This window comes from Mus caroli, chromosome 11 (genome assembly GCF_900094665.2).
Source record: "Mus caroli chromosome 11, CAROLI_EIJ_v1.1, whole genome shotgun sequence".
NCBI classification, from domain to species: domain Eukaryota; kingdom Metazoa; phylum Chordata; class Mammalia; order Rodentia; family Muridae; genus Mus; species Mus caroli.
In genome coordinates, this window is record NC_034580.1 from 46,712,331 (window position 1) to 46,728,460 (window position 16,130).

General features: G+C 52.0%; 1 protein-coding gene across 10 annotated transcripts in view; it reads right to left on the reverse strand.

The window, feature by feature from the left end:
• Jade2 (jade family PHD finger 2) overlaps nucleotides 1-16,130 on the reverse strand; it is a 46,301-nt gene that overhangs the window by 5,520 nt on the left and 24,651 nt on the right. For all 10 annotated transcript variants that reach the window (XM_029483633.1, XM_021177531.2, XM_029483636.1 and 7 more), the window contains 6 exons: nucleotides 12,223-12,383; nucleotides 11,386-11,597; nucleotides 9,445-9,612; nucleotides 7,752-7,868; nucleotides 6,137-6,601; nucleotides 2,063-2,180 (listed from right to left, as the gene is read on the reverse strand). In XM_029483633.1, coding sequence (XP_029339493.1) covers nucleotides 2,063-2,180; nucleotides 6,137-6,601; nucleotides 7,752-7,868; nucleotides 9,445-9,612; nucleotides 11,386-11,597; nucleotides 12,223-12,383 — 1,241 coding nt within the window. The remainder of the gene's footprint in view (nucleotides 1-2,062; nucleotides 2,181-6,136; nucleotides 6,602-7,751; nucleotides 7,869-9,444; nucleotides 9,613-11,385; nucleotides 11,598-12,222; nucleotides 12,384-16,130) is intronic.

Sequence of the window (16,130 nt, forward strand, 5' to 3'; positions counted from 1 at the left end):
GGCAGAGAATCGTGATGTGGACATAAGAGGCTTAGACTGGGCCTGACACCACAGCCAAGCACAAGACAGGAGGTGCGGGTTCTGTATCTGGTCCTCTGCCCTTTGGTCTGCAGAAGATGAGTCCCCGGCTGCTCAGCAGGGGCAGGGAGGCAGGAAGGCTTCTGGGAACAATGTCAAAAGAAGGCAGAGCTCTGTGTTCTGAGCTCTTCTCAGTCCCCAGAGCCTCTAATTAGACCTCAGACTCCTGGCCTGTAACTCAGACCCCACACCTGGTATTACAAGGCCCCTTGACCTTCTATGTGTCACCCTGGTTAAAGCCTTCTATGTTTGTCTCACCCTGGTTATAGCCTTACATGTCTGTCTCACCTTGGTTACCCTACAGCCTCCTTAAGCACCCTCTCTCCTCCATGTGCATCAGCTTTAGGCACTGACGATGCAATGCTCTTAACAATGGTTCCTACGCACAAGAAGGAGCTTGCAGGGTCCTCAGACTCTAGGTTGGGGTGCAAACCCTCTGGTGTGTAGGAGACCATGACAGAAGGTGCTATTCCTGCCGTGCTGCCCTCAGCCTCCTTGAACACTGGCACTTGTGTGTGGTCTCTAAGTACAGTAGAGTTCCCCTCATTGCCTCCACACCCTGTGCCATGACTGACTGCACAGCCTGGGACCCCACTTTCCTCTCTTCTGGACTTGGGTAGGCTTCATGACTGTCAGTTCCACGGGGTCGTGACCTATGCTGACTTCTGTCATTAGCAACAGTCATTTTCTTTTCTCTTTTTGTCCCCTTTGATTACGCTGGGTTTGACTCCCAGTACCTGCATGGTGGCACGTGACCATCTGTAACTACAGTCCCAGGGGATCTGACCTTCATAGGCAGACATCAGGGACACATGTAGCGCATGTACAAATATGCAGACAACACCCATGTAAACTAACTATAGGTAAGAAAGAGGTTCTTACATAGTCCAGATGGTCTCGAACTTTCTAAGTAGCGGTGCATAACCTGGAACTCTTGATCCTCCTGCCTCTACCTCCCAAGGGTTAGAATTAGATGTGTGCTTGCACATCTGGTTTTAGCCAATGCTGGGGATCAAACCCAGGGAGGCTTCTCGCCCTATAAAGTCAGCTACATTCCCAGTCCCTCAGCGGCCACAAGAGGGCGCTGGATGCCCTGGAACCGGAGGTATAGACAGTTGTGAGCTACCACATGGGTGCCAGCAATTAAAGCCATAGCCACTGGAGGAGCAGCCAGTACTGAATCCCTGAGCCTCCAGACCCCCTCCTCTACAGGTATGTACCGCCACACTTGGCTTTGATGAATGCTGGTGACCCCAAAGGGTAAATGGAGCAACAGCTACGGGCAGCAAAGGGGGCAACCATTCCCTCTGAAGATGCACTCCCTGCTCCTCTCACGTCCCAGAATGACCCACGAGCTGAGTCGGTAGCGGCCGGCATATCCCCAAAGCTCTCTCTACCTAGCTGTCTTCTGCTGTGTATGTTCAATGTCTGAGCGTAAATAATGTGCGTGTTAAGCTTATCTTCCCTTAACATGTCCAGATGCCATAACTATCGAATTAAGCCAATGTCAACACCTTTGCTCCTGGTTTCTCAATCTGCTAAATGCATGTTATACCTAAAGGATAGAAGACACATCTGATCAGAGCCTGAGTTTCATCACATGACACCACAGAGAGGGCGACATAGCCTCATCTCCACACAGCTGCCTTCCTGAAGACGGACCAGGGTTCAGGGGAGCTGGCCAGCTCTGACCTGTCTTGAGCCCAGCAGAGTCAGGAAGACTGTGGTCTGCACCTGTCCTTGTGCAAGCTAAGCCACTGTTGATGGAACTGGGCTATCCCAGGGCACCAGTGATGCCCCTGAGGGTAGAGGCTTGAAAGCCACAGTCCAAACTCTGTTTCCTCGCCTATCAGCACAACCATGGCCTTCACTGGTTCCCATATGGATCTGTTGTCGGTGAGAAGGAACTTGACTGAAAGGTTCTGGTCCCATGCCCTTCCAGGCCCCATAGACACATCTTCCCAGCAGGGGGCGCCGTGCCTACCTCTGCAAAGATCTTGCTCAATAAGTTTCATCTGTAGATGGAATATCTGCTCCTGAAGCTTACAGATGGTGTGCTTCGTTCTCTCCCGTCTTGTCACCATGTAGCACAGGTTCCTTACCTGAAGAGACACAGGAGAGATTTCTCACCTCACCTACTGCTGGCCATCTCAAGGGGCCTCGCCGCTGGGAAAAAAGCAGTGTTTTGAACACCAGCCACTGCTGCTGCCTCCCCTCTGCCTAAGACAATTGAGAATTCACTCCGAAACCCTGAGCATGCAGGGAGTATCTGGTCTCCAACTGGCAACCCTGTCTTCCTGCCTAACACCCGCCTTTCCCAGCAAAGCGACTCTGCAGATACAACCATCATGGCAAAACCCAGGCATGTCCCAAGGCACAAGTATCACTGTACTTTCAAATGAACACAATCTGGCAAAATAGCTTTCCCAAGTCTACCGGCTATCCCAGGACCTGAGCCAGGGCCTTGCCCCCTGGGCCGATGCTCCCATGTCCGCAGCAACATGACGCCTGACTTTATAAAGGACAGCAGCCCCTGACTCCCTTGGGCCAGCTGGTTAGAGTCTCCACAGTAGGCTTTGAAGTCATCTGGCTTAGCCCAGAGGACCGGCACACATTCTTCAGGTTGGCTGGCAGGATATGAAGCGGACCTGTCACTGCCTGTTCAGGGTTCCTCCATCCCCTAAGGACTGCTCTCTCACATACTTCCAGGCTACAGCCCTGGAGACTCTCCCTTGGTCTGGTATCACACCTTTGGGCTCACGTGGAGTTTTCCAGAAACAGGGACAGTTACTGACCATAGCTGCTCAGCCTGGGTCCTGTTCCCACTCAGGCCATCCTTTACACAGTTGCCAGGTGGTCTTCAGCTGCCTGGGTTACCTTTAATTAAGAACCTCTCCTTCCAGCCGGGTGTGGTGGCACACGCCTTTAATCCCAGCACTCGGCAGGCAGAGGCAGGCAGATTTCTGAGTTTAGAGAAACCCTGTCTCGAAAAACCAAAAAAAAAAAAAAAAAAAAAAAAAAAAAAGAACCTCTCCACCTCTCCTTCCTGTGACTCCGTTCTTCCTAGCTCAAGGTAGTATGAGCAGATCTTTATCAGGTGTGACCTTCCTTTCCTTTCTGAGACTACTTGAGAAGGAGGTCCAGTGCGGCGGACAGCATCGCAGGAGCGATTCAATATGGACTCTGCCATGACATCCCGTGTGATATGTACTCTGCTGTGACATTCCGTGTGTGTACTCCTCACCTGCACTGTCAACACCAGGCCGTCATGGTTCACTCGTTACTGACCCCAGCTTTATCAGTTCCCATGTCCAGCCTCTTCCTCAAGGGACAGCCCTGGGTTTGAACCACTGGTAGCAGCCTGTGCACCTCTTACTATGACCCATTTTCCAACCAACCTCTTCTTCATACCCCTCTCCTCCTGCACTTTAGCCTGGCTCTGTGCCTTCCTACATTCTGGAATAAATTTGTAGAGGGGCCAGCATCTCTTTTTTCCTATTGCCTGCCACCCAGCAAGGCAGGAAGAACTCCCTGGAGCAGGTGGCCTAGACCAGGACGCCTAAGCCCAGCAGGAGGTGGTGACAGTGCACTGGAAAAAAAAAAGGAGGTTCAAAACCAGCAGGGGGGGGTGGGGGGATGAGCAGGCCCTGGGGGGGGCACCCTCCGGGAAAAGGGGAGTTGTAGAAGACTGATGGCTGAAAAGTGGACTCATCCCCATGGCCTGCTCTCTTGGCCCACACCCACAACTGACCTATCAGTACATTTACACCAGCTCTCTTCACAGCCTGGTTCCACCCCTCCCCATCCCCCATCCTTTCACAGGGACAGTAAAACAATCCCTCAGCAATTCTCTTGAAATGCAAATCAGACCACTTCCTGGCAAACTTACACCTTCCAGGGCCTCTATGGCCTCTACATGGGTGGAATTCCTCAAGATTTCCTGCTGGGAACCTCAGAGTGGGACATAAGGTCTCAGAAGATAAAATTAGCTAAGATGAAGTCATCTCGGGTTGGGATGGGCCCATGCTTGATTACGACTGAATGAAGACAAAGGCCTGGAGAACGGGAGTGCTGACTGACTCGGTGGACAGAGTGACTGTGTCACCAGCCAAGTGCTGTTAAGGATTTTGGCCAGGGACCCCAAGGCAAACAGCGAGATCAGAAAAGGAAAGGGCCTGTTTCCCATGGTTCCTCTCCATCCTTGGAGGGCCGCAGGGGCGAGGCTACCACATACTCATCTCCGATGACCGAGAGCTCTGGCCACCCTCTTGGGTCTCACACAAGGTCCATTCAGTCGCTGAAATAAACTCTTCCAGCAAGAACCACAACCATGTCCTGCAGGGCCTAATAGTCAGCGGTTGCTAGGGGACATGAGCTGGCATCTGCAGGCTGATGTCCACTACTGCAATCTTTCTGTCAGCCGTAAATAACTCTGGACGCTGTGGTGGCCGTGCCCATCCACGCTGCCTGTCAAGGTCCAGGCCTGCGGCTGAAATTTGTAGTTGAGTGTATCTTTTGGGTTGGCCGTAAAATCGATTTTCTGCTGGTGGCAATCCTGCTCCTGACCCATCAGAGAAGATGCCCGTGCTGGAGCACCAGGCCTTGCAGCTCTGTGGGGCCCTCTCTCAGAATATAGGGCTTCACTTCTCTTCTACGAGCTGAACTGCTTATGGGGCCAATAGTAATAAAAACACCAACCTGCAGTAAGGAAGAGGGGGTGCGGGGGGGGGGGCTCATATCCTTATCATCCCAGTACTTGGGAGGAATGGGTGAGGCCAGCCTGGGCTACCAGGTGAGAAGGTAGCCTCAAACAACACAACTAACAGTGGAAGCCACTATCCTTGTGTGACTCCAAGAGATGGAGGCCACTGTCCTTGTGTGACCCACTAACGCTGACCCCAAGGTCAGATGGATCCTTACTTCCAGTTCAAGGAAAAGGAAACAGAAAGTCACCCGTTAGGGGAAAGGGCCCAGAGAATCAGTACAGGGCCAGACCACCCAAGGTCTCTAACTCCAGTCCTGCCCTGTCCCTTCACTGCAGGAGCAGGACCAAGCTGGCCTGGTGCCCAGGCAAAGGTAGCTATTGGCCCTGGGCCATGGTTAGAGACTGGGCCTGCTGGCCAGGCCACTGCCACTATGGAGCCTTGCAGAGAACCCCCATCCCATCCCCATAGAGCACTTGGTCCTTTGCATTGTTAGTCAAAGTCACCAACATGTAGCCCCCAGAGGGACCGAGGCTGGACCCCTGGAGCTGGGTCTTCTTGCTATCTTTGATAGCTTTCTTCTTCAGTCTTCTAAAAACCCCCTCCTTCCCCCAACACACACATGTCCATCTCCCTCAGCCCCAAATATACCACCAGGAACAAGCCACAATTCTGTCCTGCCTCCTAGAGTAAAGATGGAAGTGTGTGTGTGTGGCTCAGTCACCCAGGCCAGGCCTGGAATGCCTCTGTGGGGCAATGCCAAGTGTGTGACATCTGTCCCAATCCCTATTCTCTGCCTGGCAGGCCATGGGAGTCTCACCCACTACCCACCCCTGCCCTCCCAGTTCTGGCCAGCACAAGCATGCCTGGTAACTGTACAACCCTCCCCCCCAAACCCCCACCCCCCACCCCTGCCCACCAGGGTTTCCTCTGTCTAAAGCTCCCAAGAGACTTCACAGAGTTCCACGTAGGCTCTCCCACCTCTTTCTAGATGCTCAGATGGGTGTCACCTGTCCTTGGAGGGGTCTGTGGCAGCCCCCTGAATCTTTGGAGCCTACGCAGGCAGCTTGCTACCCTGGCTGCCCCCGGGCAGGGCACATGGAGTAAGAGGTAAGGCCCCCGGGCTGGTGAGATGGCTCAGTGGGTAAGAGCACCCGACTGCTCTTCCGAAGGTCCAGAGTTCAAATCCCAGCAACCACAAGGTGGCTCACAACCATCCGTAACGAGATCTGACTCCCTCTTCTGGAGTATCTGAAGACAGCTACAGTGTACTTACATACAATAAATAAATAAATAAATAAATCTTAAAAAAAAAAAAAAAGAGGTAAGGCCCCTGACCCACCAGGGCTACTTACCCTCTCCAGGTCCTGCCGTAGGTGGGTGAAAAGCTTCAGGCGTCGATAGAGGACATCCTGTTCCTGTTGGGCCAGGTTGTCCACCTCGTCAGTCTTGGGCGTCAACAGCGGCTGGTTGGCATTAGCTCTCCGCTTCAGCTTCCAGTACTGGTAGATGAAGTCCACCAGTGCCTCAGCCAGGTCTAGCCGTTCAGCCACCTCAGCTGGCTCCACCAGCTCATAGAAGTTTTCTTCCAGCTGCTGCAGCCGCTGCTTGCGTAAGGTCACCTTTTCCAGATCCTCAACCGCCTGGCTGGGCTCCACAGGCTCAGAAGTAGGCTCACTCCGAGGGCCCCCGTCACTGTGCTCCTGGCAAAGTGACTTGAACTTGACCTCGTCATTGTCGGCTAATATAGTCCGCATTTCCAGGCCTCGGTCAAAGGCGCATGTAACGTGGAATGCTGTGATGCAGGAAGGCATGGAACACTGGAGAGAGAGGAAGGGCAACGTCAAGCATTAAAGAAGAGCCAGGGGACAACTTAGGGGCCATCTAAGGCACCGAGGAGCACACACAATGCTGGGGAGACACTACATAAAATGGCACAGGCTCCCACATCACACAGTGTTAAAGGAGCCATGGGACACCTGGGAAAGGTGACAGAGCAAATCCCAGACATACTGAAGAAGCCAAGAATCACAAGATGACAATGAGCCCCTCGTGGGGACAAGATGCATGTTGTCCGTGGACAAATGACTTTGGGATTAGAGGGGGGTTGTGTGTGGGAGCCTGAGGAGGGTCGTAGTCTCCTCTGCTGTATTGTTATCCAAGCCAGGAGTCTGCCTGGTGCTATTCTCTGAGAGCAGCTGGATCCTGCCTTCTCTTATCCAAGCAGCTAAAGGCTAGACCCATCATTCCTCCCAGCCCTAGATGTGGACTGGACCGCTGGAAACAGTTCATCAACAGTGTCCCCAACATCAGGTTCCATTGCCACAGCATCCAGAGCCCTTCTGGAGGTCAGATAAATGGGGTGGAGGCATACTAGGAAGGCCGACTGTGTTCTTGGGGAGATGGGAGGGACAAAGGAGGGCTTCCACCCCACAGCTGAGACCAGAAGCACTGGCAAACCCTGCTGTGTGAGAAAAGCAAGCACACAGCTCTCTTCACATCTCAATCAGAGCCATGGGCGCTAAAAGCTTCATGTGGTTTGAATGCCTCGGGTGATCCCGGCGATCATCAAGATGGGAGCCGCCATCCCAGGTAGACCAGTAAGCCCCTGTATTGGTCAGTAAGGCCCATTTGCTGAGCTGGAGAGGAGTTCAGATTTCATTCCTCTCGCATGTCAGGGTTACAGTCTAAAAGCCAATGAATCATTAAGCCCAGAGACACTTGCTCTCACGGGGAAAGCCAAGTTCTTAGTATTCCATGGGTGGGGTCTGTCCCCATTCCTTGGAAGCCTGGGGACATATGAATGAATGTACCTTCCTAGTGGGTGAAGCTCCCACACGAACTTTGTCCTAATAAGCCTCTCAGGCCCATCAGTGATGCAGCCACAGGGGCTATATGGTGGTAACTACTGGTATTTTAGGTACCTTAGTGCATCTGTCTGATAACAGAAGAAGGAAGCAGGCCACATACCTGGATGCAGGTACCTGTGCACTCCTTGCAGAGGCTGCAGGACAGGGCCCAGCGGCTGGCCGGAATATGCGAGATCTTGGTAATGGGCTCCATCTTCTCTGGACAGCCAATGCTGACCTGGGGAGAGAGAATACAGAGAGCTGCCTCAGTCCCCAGGTGGGATCCTGTCAGTCATAGCCAGATAGTGAGCAGACAGAGCTGTGGATTCAACTCACAGGTCAAGTCCTCCTCGTCTCCACACATGCAGAGCTGAAGGTCTGAGTCCCCGATCCTGGCCTAATCAAGTACCTGCTCACTTGGAACCTGCCCCAGAGTGCGCATATAGAAGAATGTAGCTGGCTAAGAGAAGCATGCACCTGGAACTGTAGACTTTGAGGCACGGGGGTGCATGTGTACACGTGTGAGTTCTTATATGCCACAGCGCAGGTGTGGAGGTTAGAGGACAACTTGCAGGGGTAAGTCCTCCCTTTCCACTATGTAGGTCCGGGGGATCGAACTCAGATTGTCAAGCTTAGCAGCAAGCACCTTTAACCTACTGAGCCGCCTTGCTGGCCCCCAAGCGTACAGTCCTCAATAGGTCGGTCTCCCTGCAGTAACCAGGAGAAAGGGCCTTCAAGATGAAAATCTGACACAAATAACCACTACTCCAGAAATGGCAAGGTGGGCCCCAGGAGGACAGAGAACTAGGAAGGGAAGAGTCACATGCTGGCAGGGTCTCCTGGGTTGCTTCCAGGCACGGACAGCACTGGGCAGGCACCTCGACATAGAAGAGCTGACCATAGCCTCAGTGAAGATGGCTACTGTGGACCCAGCCTGCTGTCCATGGCCCTTCCATGTGACCCCAGCCACAGGCCACCTCTGCAGCCACAGGAGCAGGCCCATTATCCAACGTACTACTGTTACCTTCTAAACTAGGGGATCATCTGCCCTTTTGCTTGGTTTAGTGACAGAGTTATATAGCCCAGGCTAGCATCAAATTCAAGCTGACGATGGCCTTGAACTCCTGATCTTCTACTCCCATCTTTCAAGTGCTGGATTTACAGGCATACGTCACCAAGGCTGGTTTCATTCTGATTTTAACCAAAACTTTGTTTGATGGAGTCCATAATCTGAGCCTCCACCCCAACCCCTTTGCTTGACTAAGGTCTAGACCTCAAATTGTCCCTCCTGAATTTCCCAGTGCCTCAGAGTTGGGAACCAGACCTATGACCAGGTCCACAGACAACGTTCCCAGTTGTTCCTAGACCTGTTTGTGATGGTTTATATATGCTTAGCCCAGAGAGTGGTACTATTAGAAAGTGTGGCCCTGTGGGAGTAGGTGTGGTCTCGGAGACCCTAGTCCTAGCTGCCTGGAAGGGAGTATTCTGCTAGCAGCCTTCAGATGAAGACGTAGAACTCTCAGCTCCTCCGGTGCCATGCCTGCCTGGATGCTACCATGTTCCTGTCTTGATGATAATGAACTGAACCTCTGAACCTATAAGTCAGCCTCAATGAAATGTTGTCCTTGTAAGAGTTGCCTTGGTCATGGTGTCTGTTGACAGCAGTAAAACTCTAAGACACTGTCTTTCTAAGTCTTCATGGGAACCCAAGAGCTCCTTCTTTTCCTCTATTCTGTCACGTAAATCCTGCCAGGCCCAACCCGAGCTCTCGACACACTCCCTCCCCCATGTTTTACTCCCTGAAATCTACACACCTCAGGAATCCACAGGGCACAGCTGACGTGTACCCACTTGGTCCCACTTCTAGTGGGCTTCAGGGCTCCTCCTCGCTTGGGGCAGAGCAGGCACTTAGGCTGGACTCCCAGGGCACAGGTCCGGCACAGCCAGCTGCCCGTAGGCACCTTGAGGATCCCGTAGCATGCCTGGGAACAGAGTGGGTGGTTATAGGTCAGGGGCACTGACAAATTGGATGTGTCTGCTCAGTGACTTGCCAATGGTGGCCATCTTTGTCCCCAGGCTATATGCTGGGTGGCACAGAGATTCCCTGAGGGTGTACAATCCTATCCTTTGGGGAAAGTCGGGGCTGCTCTTGGCTGGAAGACCTGAGTTAGCCAAACGTTTCTAACCAGCATAGACTTTAGGAAAAGCCTCAACTGCTTCTTAAATTGTATGCAAACTTGGTTCTAAAGCTCCCATGTCAAAAGTCCAGACGTTTATCTTTTTATACAGGATCCTTTGTGCGAACAGTGATGTCCCATCTCACCATCCCAGGGGTGTAGGAGAGACACAGGGACCCAGGAGCTGCAAGCCCCTGCTTCCCAGGATCTTTCTAGCTCAATGACAGTGCACACATGTGCCTCAAAGTTGGAGGCCAAAGGGAGCCCCCAGTCCAAGTCAGGACTTCTGGAAACAAGGCCTAGAGATACAGAAGACCTAGAGCCTCAGGCCCCAAGATCTAGAAAGGGGATCTACGGGCTAGAGAGATGGCTCAGCAGTTAAGAGCATTTTGCCGCTCTTGCAGAATACCCAAATTCAGTTCCTAGCACCCATGTGGTGGCTCACAACCACTATATAATTCTAATACCAGGTGATCCAATGTCCTCTTCTCTCCTCTCTGGGAATCAGACACACACATGTACATACATGAGGCAAAACACCCATACACGTAAGTTAATAAGATAATTTTTTTAAAAATAAAGAAAAGGTAACTGTGGGCTGGAGAGATGGCTCAACAGGTAAAAGCACTTGCTGAGCTCAGAGGAGCCGAGTTCAGTCCCCAGCACCCTCATCGGCTCACAATCACCTTTAACGTCAAGCTCCAGAGGGATGGACTGCCTCTGGCCTCTGCACAAATCCACTCATACACGCACACAGCCCTTACAAAAAATAAAAATAATCTCAAAAAAGAAAAGGGAGTCTGGCTAGCTCTATCACAGTATCAACAGTAAGAAATACTTTATCATAGACGTGCTGTATGTATATCCTAAGCTTACTGGGATAGAGCATGGCAGGGCATGCAGGTGTAGACTTGAGGACCACTCTGTGAGTTGGTTCTCTCCTTCCATCTTTATATGGGTCCTGAATTCACGTGACTATGCCTTTTTAAAAAAACAAGTGCCTTTACCCGCTGACATCTCACAGGCTATTTTTCTACTATTTTTCACTACGCAAAAACCATCATAAACAATTCACTTTCTTTTGGGTACTGGGGGTAGTGCTGGGGTTTGAACCCAAGGTCTCTTGAATATTGGGCAAGCACCCACCCACTTAGTCATCTCTGCTCTGACTGCTCACATTTATTCATAGTTAACAAAACGGGGCCCACAGAGAAGTTAAGAACTTTGCCCTAAGCCTCATACGTTGTAAAAAGCAGAACCACATTTTCAAACTGGGCAGCTTGGGTCTCCATCACTACCTGATGCTGCTGTGCCTTTGTAAGGTCAGGATGTGAGGAGCTGGGGGTGGTTCTCTGAGGGAAGGACCTGAGAGAGACAGAGAAGACAGACTACCCGAAGGACACTTGCTTCGATATGGCTAGCAGGACTGAGCCAAGCAGGCCATGGATGTCCCAGGTACTGCCAGGCCTGCCTCTAGCCCTCCTTAGGGATACTGGTCCATTGTGCCCATGTTCCTGTATCCAGGACAACCAGCCTCAGCAGGGTTCAGTATGGGAGAGAATGACAGAGTTCACCCACCTGGTGCACACAGACATTGCATTTGTCACAGAAGACCATCTCGTTGCCATCCTCGCCTTCAGGGGAACGGCACACATCGCAGACAACGTCCTCGTCATACTCGATGCCCAGCCCCTCCTGTGTCTCAATAGCCTGTGCCATATTCTGGTGGCACAGTGTCTCTAGCTCCTCTAGAACACGCTCTAACGTTAGCTCATCCAGCTCGGGCTTCTCTGTGGGCAGGATGGCAGGGAACACTGTCAGCAGCTCAGGAAGCTTTGCAGCCCACAGGGCAAACGTTATCAGTGGTGTCAAGGGGAAGGCTCCATCCATCCATTTACAGTGGTGATCTGGGCTTCAGCTCCATCAGGGACAACAGACCCACCCAATCCCACAGGTTCCTGCCCATCAGGGCCACCTCACTGTCTAGAGTCTGCCATTACCACTCACACACATCTGTATACGATGTAGGGTGTGTCTGGAATGCAGCTGGACCCATGAGGAATCTCCTGCTTGCATGCACTATGTGGGCATCATCTGTGTGCGCACACAGATAATGGCTAAGCTGGTGTTTTCTAGGACATATCAACAGGCTTCATCTGAGAGATCCATGCCCATTAGCCCGATGCTTACACATTATTCACATGACATCGAGTCCCGTGAATCACACGGTATTTTTCACCTCCACCTGACAGCTGTAGATACTTGGGAGGCAGAGGCAAGGAATCCCACACCTGTCGGTAAGGCTGTTGGGATGTGCCCCAGTCACAGCCACCGGGGGTATAGATACTGGAAGGGCCTGGAGGAAGATCCTCTCTGACATCTGCAACCAGGTACCCGGTGAAGAGCGTCACCTACCCATCTCCTTGAGCTCCGAGTTGAGAAGTTCCAACCAGTATGCATCGATCTCATCCAGGTCGTAGCGGCTGCCTCCTGGCCAGTCAGGATGGGCACCCTCACCAAGTGTGGGGCTATCGGGGGACATCTGCGTGTGGGGGCCTTTCAGTGGTGGGAGGAGCCTGGGAAACAGAGAATGGTAGTGGTAAAGAGAGAGGCCTTAGCTTGTCCTCCTCAGGCTGCCCGGCTGAGGAACTGGTGGCCCAAGGGTAAGATGGGTGTGAGATGCTGATGCCTGACCACGCCCATCCCCTCATATCCACCTCCATTCCCATTTCGTTCCTTGTTGCCAGTCTGCCTTACAGATTCTATTAACATTGGATCTTCAGGAACAGTAGGTCCTAAGGGCTGTAAGGCAGAGTGAGGACCTTGTGGGAATGACATGGAACCCTGGCTCACCACAGTAGCATCTGCTTTGCCCAGCTGGGGATTATTCCCAACCTGGACCAGCCCTGCCTGGTCTGCAGGAGGTGTCCCAAGTGCCATTCTGGTCAATGCTCTGTGCCAGCTACTCGGGGACAAGTGAGACAGAGCCAGCTGGATTCTAGACCCTTTGGCAATACCCCTCCAGGCTAGGACCAAAGATTGATTGCATGGCTTCATAATCCCTGACCCTTCCTCACCAACAGCCTACAGGTCTCATGGTCTTGAGTTGAAGTCTGGTTGCTTTCCCCAGGTGTTTCAGCTTCATGGGACTCTACTATAGAACCCAGGAGCGGGCTTTCTGGATTAGAGGTGTATGGCCACTGGGACATGCTGACTACACACCTTGAGCCTCCCCATGAACCACACAGGCATCGTGTTTCTTACTGCTTCAGCTTGCATCTCCAGACTTCCAAGCTCCAACACTGTCTCAGATCCCATGCCAGATCAGTTTTCCCTTGGGACCAGGGACCTGCTGCAGGCACCAAAGCTCCACCCTTGAATATCTGTTCCCTCCAGTCCCCAGGAATACTACTAACATAATCTTAACATAATCTACCATAGGCATTTGGTGAGAGGATGGCAGGGATTAACAAAGAAAGCTCTTAGCCAAAGTGCTAGGTAGGTGGACTCTGTGTGTGTGTGTGTGAAGATTGCTAGATGTCAATCACCTTTCTACCCCCCGAAATGGAAAATAAGGGGCACTTTGCCTCAGGTGGGTGGGGTTCTCCACACATCTGTGTGCTACCCGTCAGATTCTGAGGCCAGTTCAAAATGCCAGGCCTTCCCATACCCACTGGTTGCCATGGTTATTGTCTGGAGCCTGGCCTCCATCTGGCCAGCCCTGCCAGGCCTGAGAAGCCCCACACTTGCCCAGGAGGCCTCCTGGGGTCGGAGCCAGGGCTTGCCAAGGGCTGTGACTCAGCTCAGCCTGAGCAGGGAAGGGAGGGTTCAAGATGGCACAAAGGCAAGGGCTGAGCTTCAGGGAGAGCTCCTGGCTTCAGGAAATGCCCTAGTGTCAGAAAGGGGACAGGAAGTATGCTGGGTTCAGGGAGCCAGGGGTATAAGCAGAGAGAAAAGACTGTAAGCTTAGAAGTCATGAGGACAATGAGAAGGGGTCAAAGGCTAAAGGTTAGCGCCACCACCCACATGAGAAGAGTCATAGGTAACAATGATGGCAGGACCCTCCTCCCACACCAAGTAAACTATCTCAAACAGAAGCCAACACCAATGCCCTCAGTACAACCAAATGCTGCCTTTCCCAAGAAACTGTCACTTCAAATGAGCGTCTCTTAAAAAGCACAGCCTGTAATTTTGTCACAATCCAGCTTTGTGTGCCATAAACATACACTTAGTCAAGCGTTTGAGCATCCCTATCTGAACAGCCACCTACTGCCAAATACCAGTCACACCTGCTTGCTTCACTGGTGCCGCCCGGCTCTCCCTTTGGGGAGCCAGAGCTGAGGGACACACACCAGAAAGAGCACTTCTCCCAGGTGGCGAACTGACCTGACCCTAAGCCAACGCCTCTTCCTCAGACACAGCAGACAGAATGAGCTGGACAGTGTGGAAGGAAAGCTCCTCCAAGACCTACAGGGGAGAGCAGAGGCTATCCCAGAGATGTAGACAGACGCCAGAGGTTTCTTTTGCCATGGACCAAGTCTAAAGGGACAGTGCAAATCCTCAGGGGCAGATTTTAGACCATGAGGTAAGCACAAGTGCCCAAAGGCCATTTGAGGCAGAGGAGTCAGGCTGGCATGGTGTCTGGGGGAAGAGTAGTCAGGGGATGCCTAAACTCTTACCCTAGGCCTCACAGGGACAGCCCAGGGTTTGTTCCTGTGGTCTGTCATTTCCTGGCCCAGCGGCCTACTAGGCCCCATAGGAAATTCCCCTGAATTTCCTGACTTCCTCATCTATAAAGTGGGGACAGTATTGTGTACCCTACAAGAATGGTCCCTGAATAATGGTGAGAGGCGCTCAGTATCCCTCATGGTAGCTGCCACAAAGGCTTCCAGGAGGCTGTGCAGTGGGGAGGCACCCAGATTGGTGGGAAGCTGGAAAATGGGTGTGACGACCCTCTGAGTTTTAGAGTCTGAAAGGACACATTTGCCCATCTCAGCACGTCTGCTCTCAGTACAGGAAGGCTCTGCATGTCTACCTCATGCCAGCCACTCCCAGCCATGAGGACCCTGTGCATGTACTCTGTTAGTAGAATGATTGCCCAGCACAGGAAAAAGCTCTGCGGTCTATCCCAGCACCACATAAACGGGATGTGACGGTCATCCTTGGATACACACCTAGTTCAAAACCACCCTGGGACACATTAAAAAAAAAAGAGAGAGAGATAGCTATGAAACAACTGAACCGGATGAAGGATGCTGGAACCTCAGGAGGCCAGACAGCATGGTTCCTCTCCACGTCATCTGATAAAGAACCCTATACACAGACTTAACGAAGTCAAGCCACCAGGGTAGGGGGAACTGCAATCAATTGTCATGCTGCACATAGTGACAACTTGGCCTGAGAATTCTCACTTAACCCCGACTCCTACACCGTCAGGTGACCACTGGTATGAATAGCATGGCGTTTCACAGAGGAGCAGGCTGCTTCAGAGAGACAAGGTCAGGGCACAAAACCCAGTAGGATCTTGACCCATGCTACAGGCCCCAGAAGGGGATCCATTTGTCCATCATCCATCTGTCCATCATCCATCTATCCATCTACCCATCGTCCATCTGTCCATCCATCCATCCTGATTGTCAGAGGGCCTCAGATACAAAAAGGCCTTCCCACCTCTGGTCTGTCCCAGAGTACCTAAGTTGGACTGAGCCTTCCTAAACCTGCAAGCCTAGCACAGGGCTGGCACAAAGCAGGCTCTTCATACATGTGGCTGCTAGCAAGCAATGGTGCCAATGTCAAAGGAGGGGATAGCCGTGACCTTTGCCCCAAGTGTCATCTACTTGGTCTACTTGGCCCCAAGCCAAAGTGATGAGGCTGTCAACACCAGGAGGGGGAATTAACACGAGCTGATCAATTCAGGTGAGCTGGTGGGACAGGGCCGCCAGTCCCTTCAGGTTGCAGAATCAAACACTTGACTATATTCTGTAGTTTGAGGCAAGACCATCTGTGGTTACATTCTGACAAGAGTACCTGCTCACAAGACCACCTGTAGGCTATGAAGCCCTTGGGGATTCTATTCTGACCCGGCCCTAGTAGGACAGACACCTCAGAGGGTGACACCGGCGAGTACTTCTTAAGTCTCTATTGGGTGATGGGCACCAGCTCTGTCCTCTAAATATATCTTTAAAGAACAACATGGCTTATTTTCATGGTAATTGATGGTAAAAAAAACAAATAAACAAACAAAACAAAAACCAAAAACAAAACTGGAGGCTTCCCTCATCCGCTCTGCCAACGTGTGCAAGGGTAACATTTTTTTTTTTTTT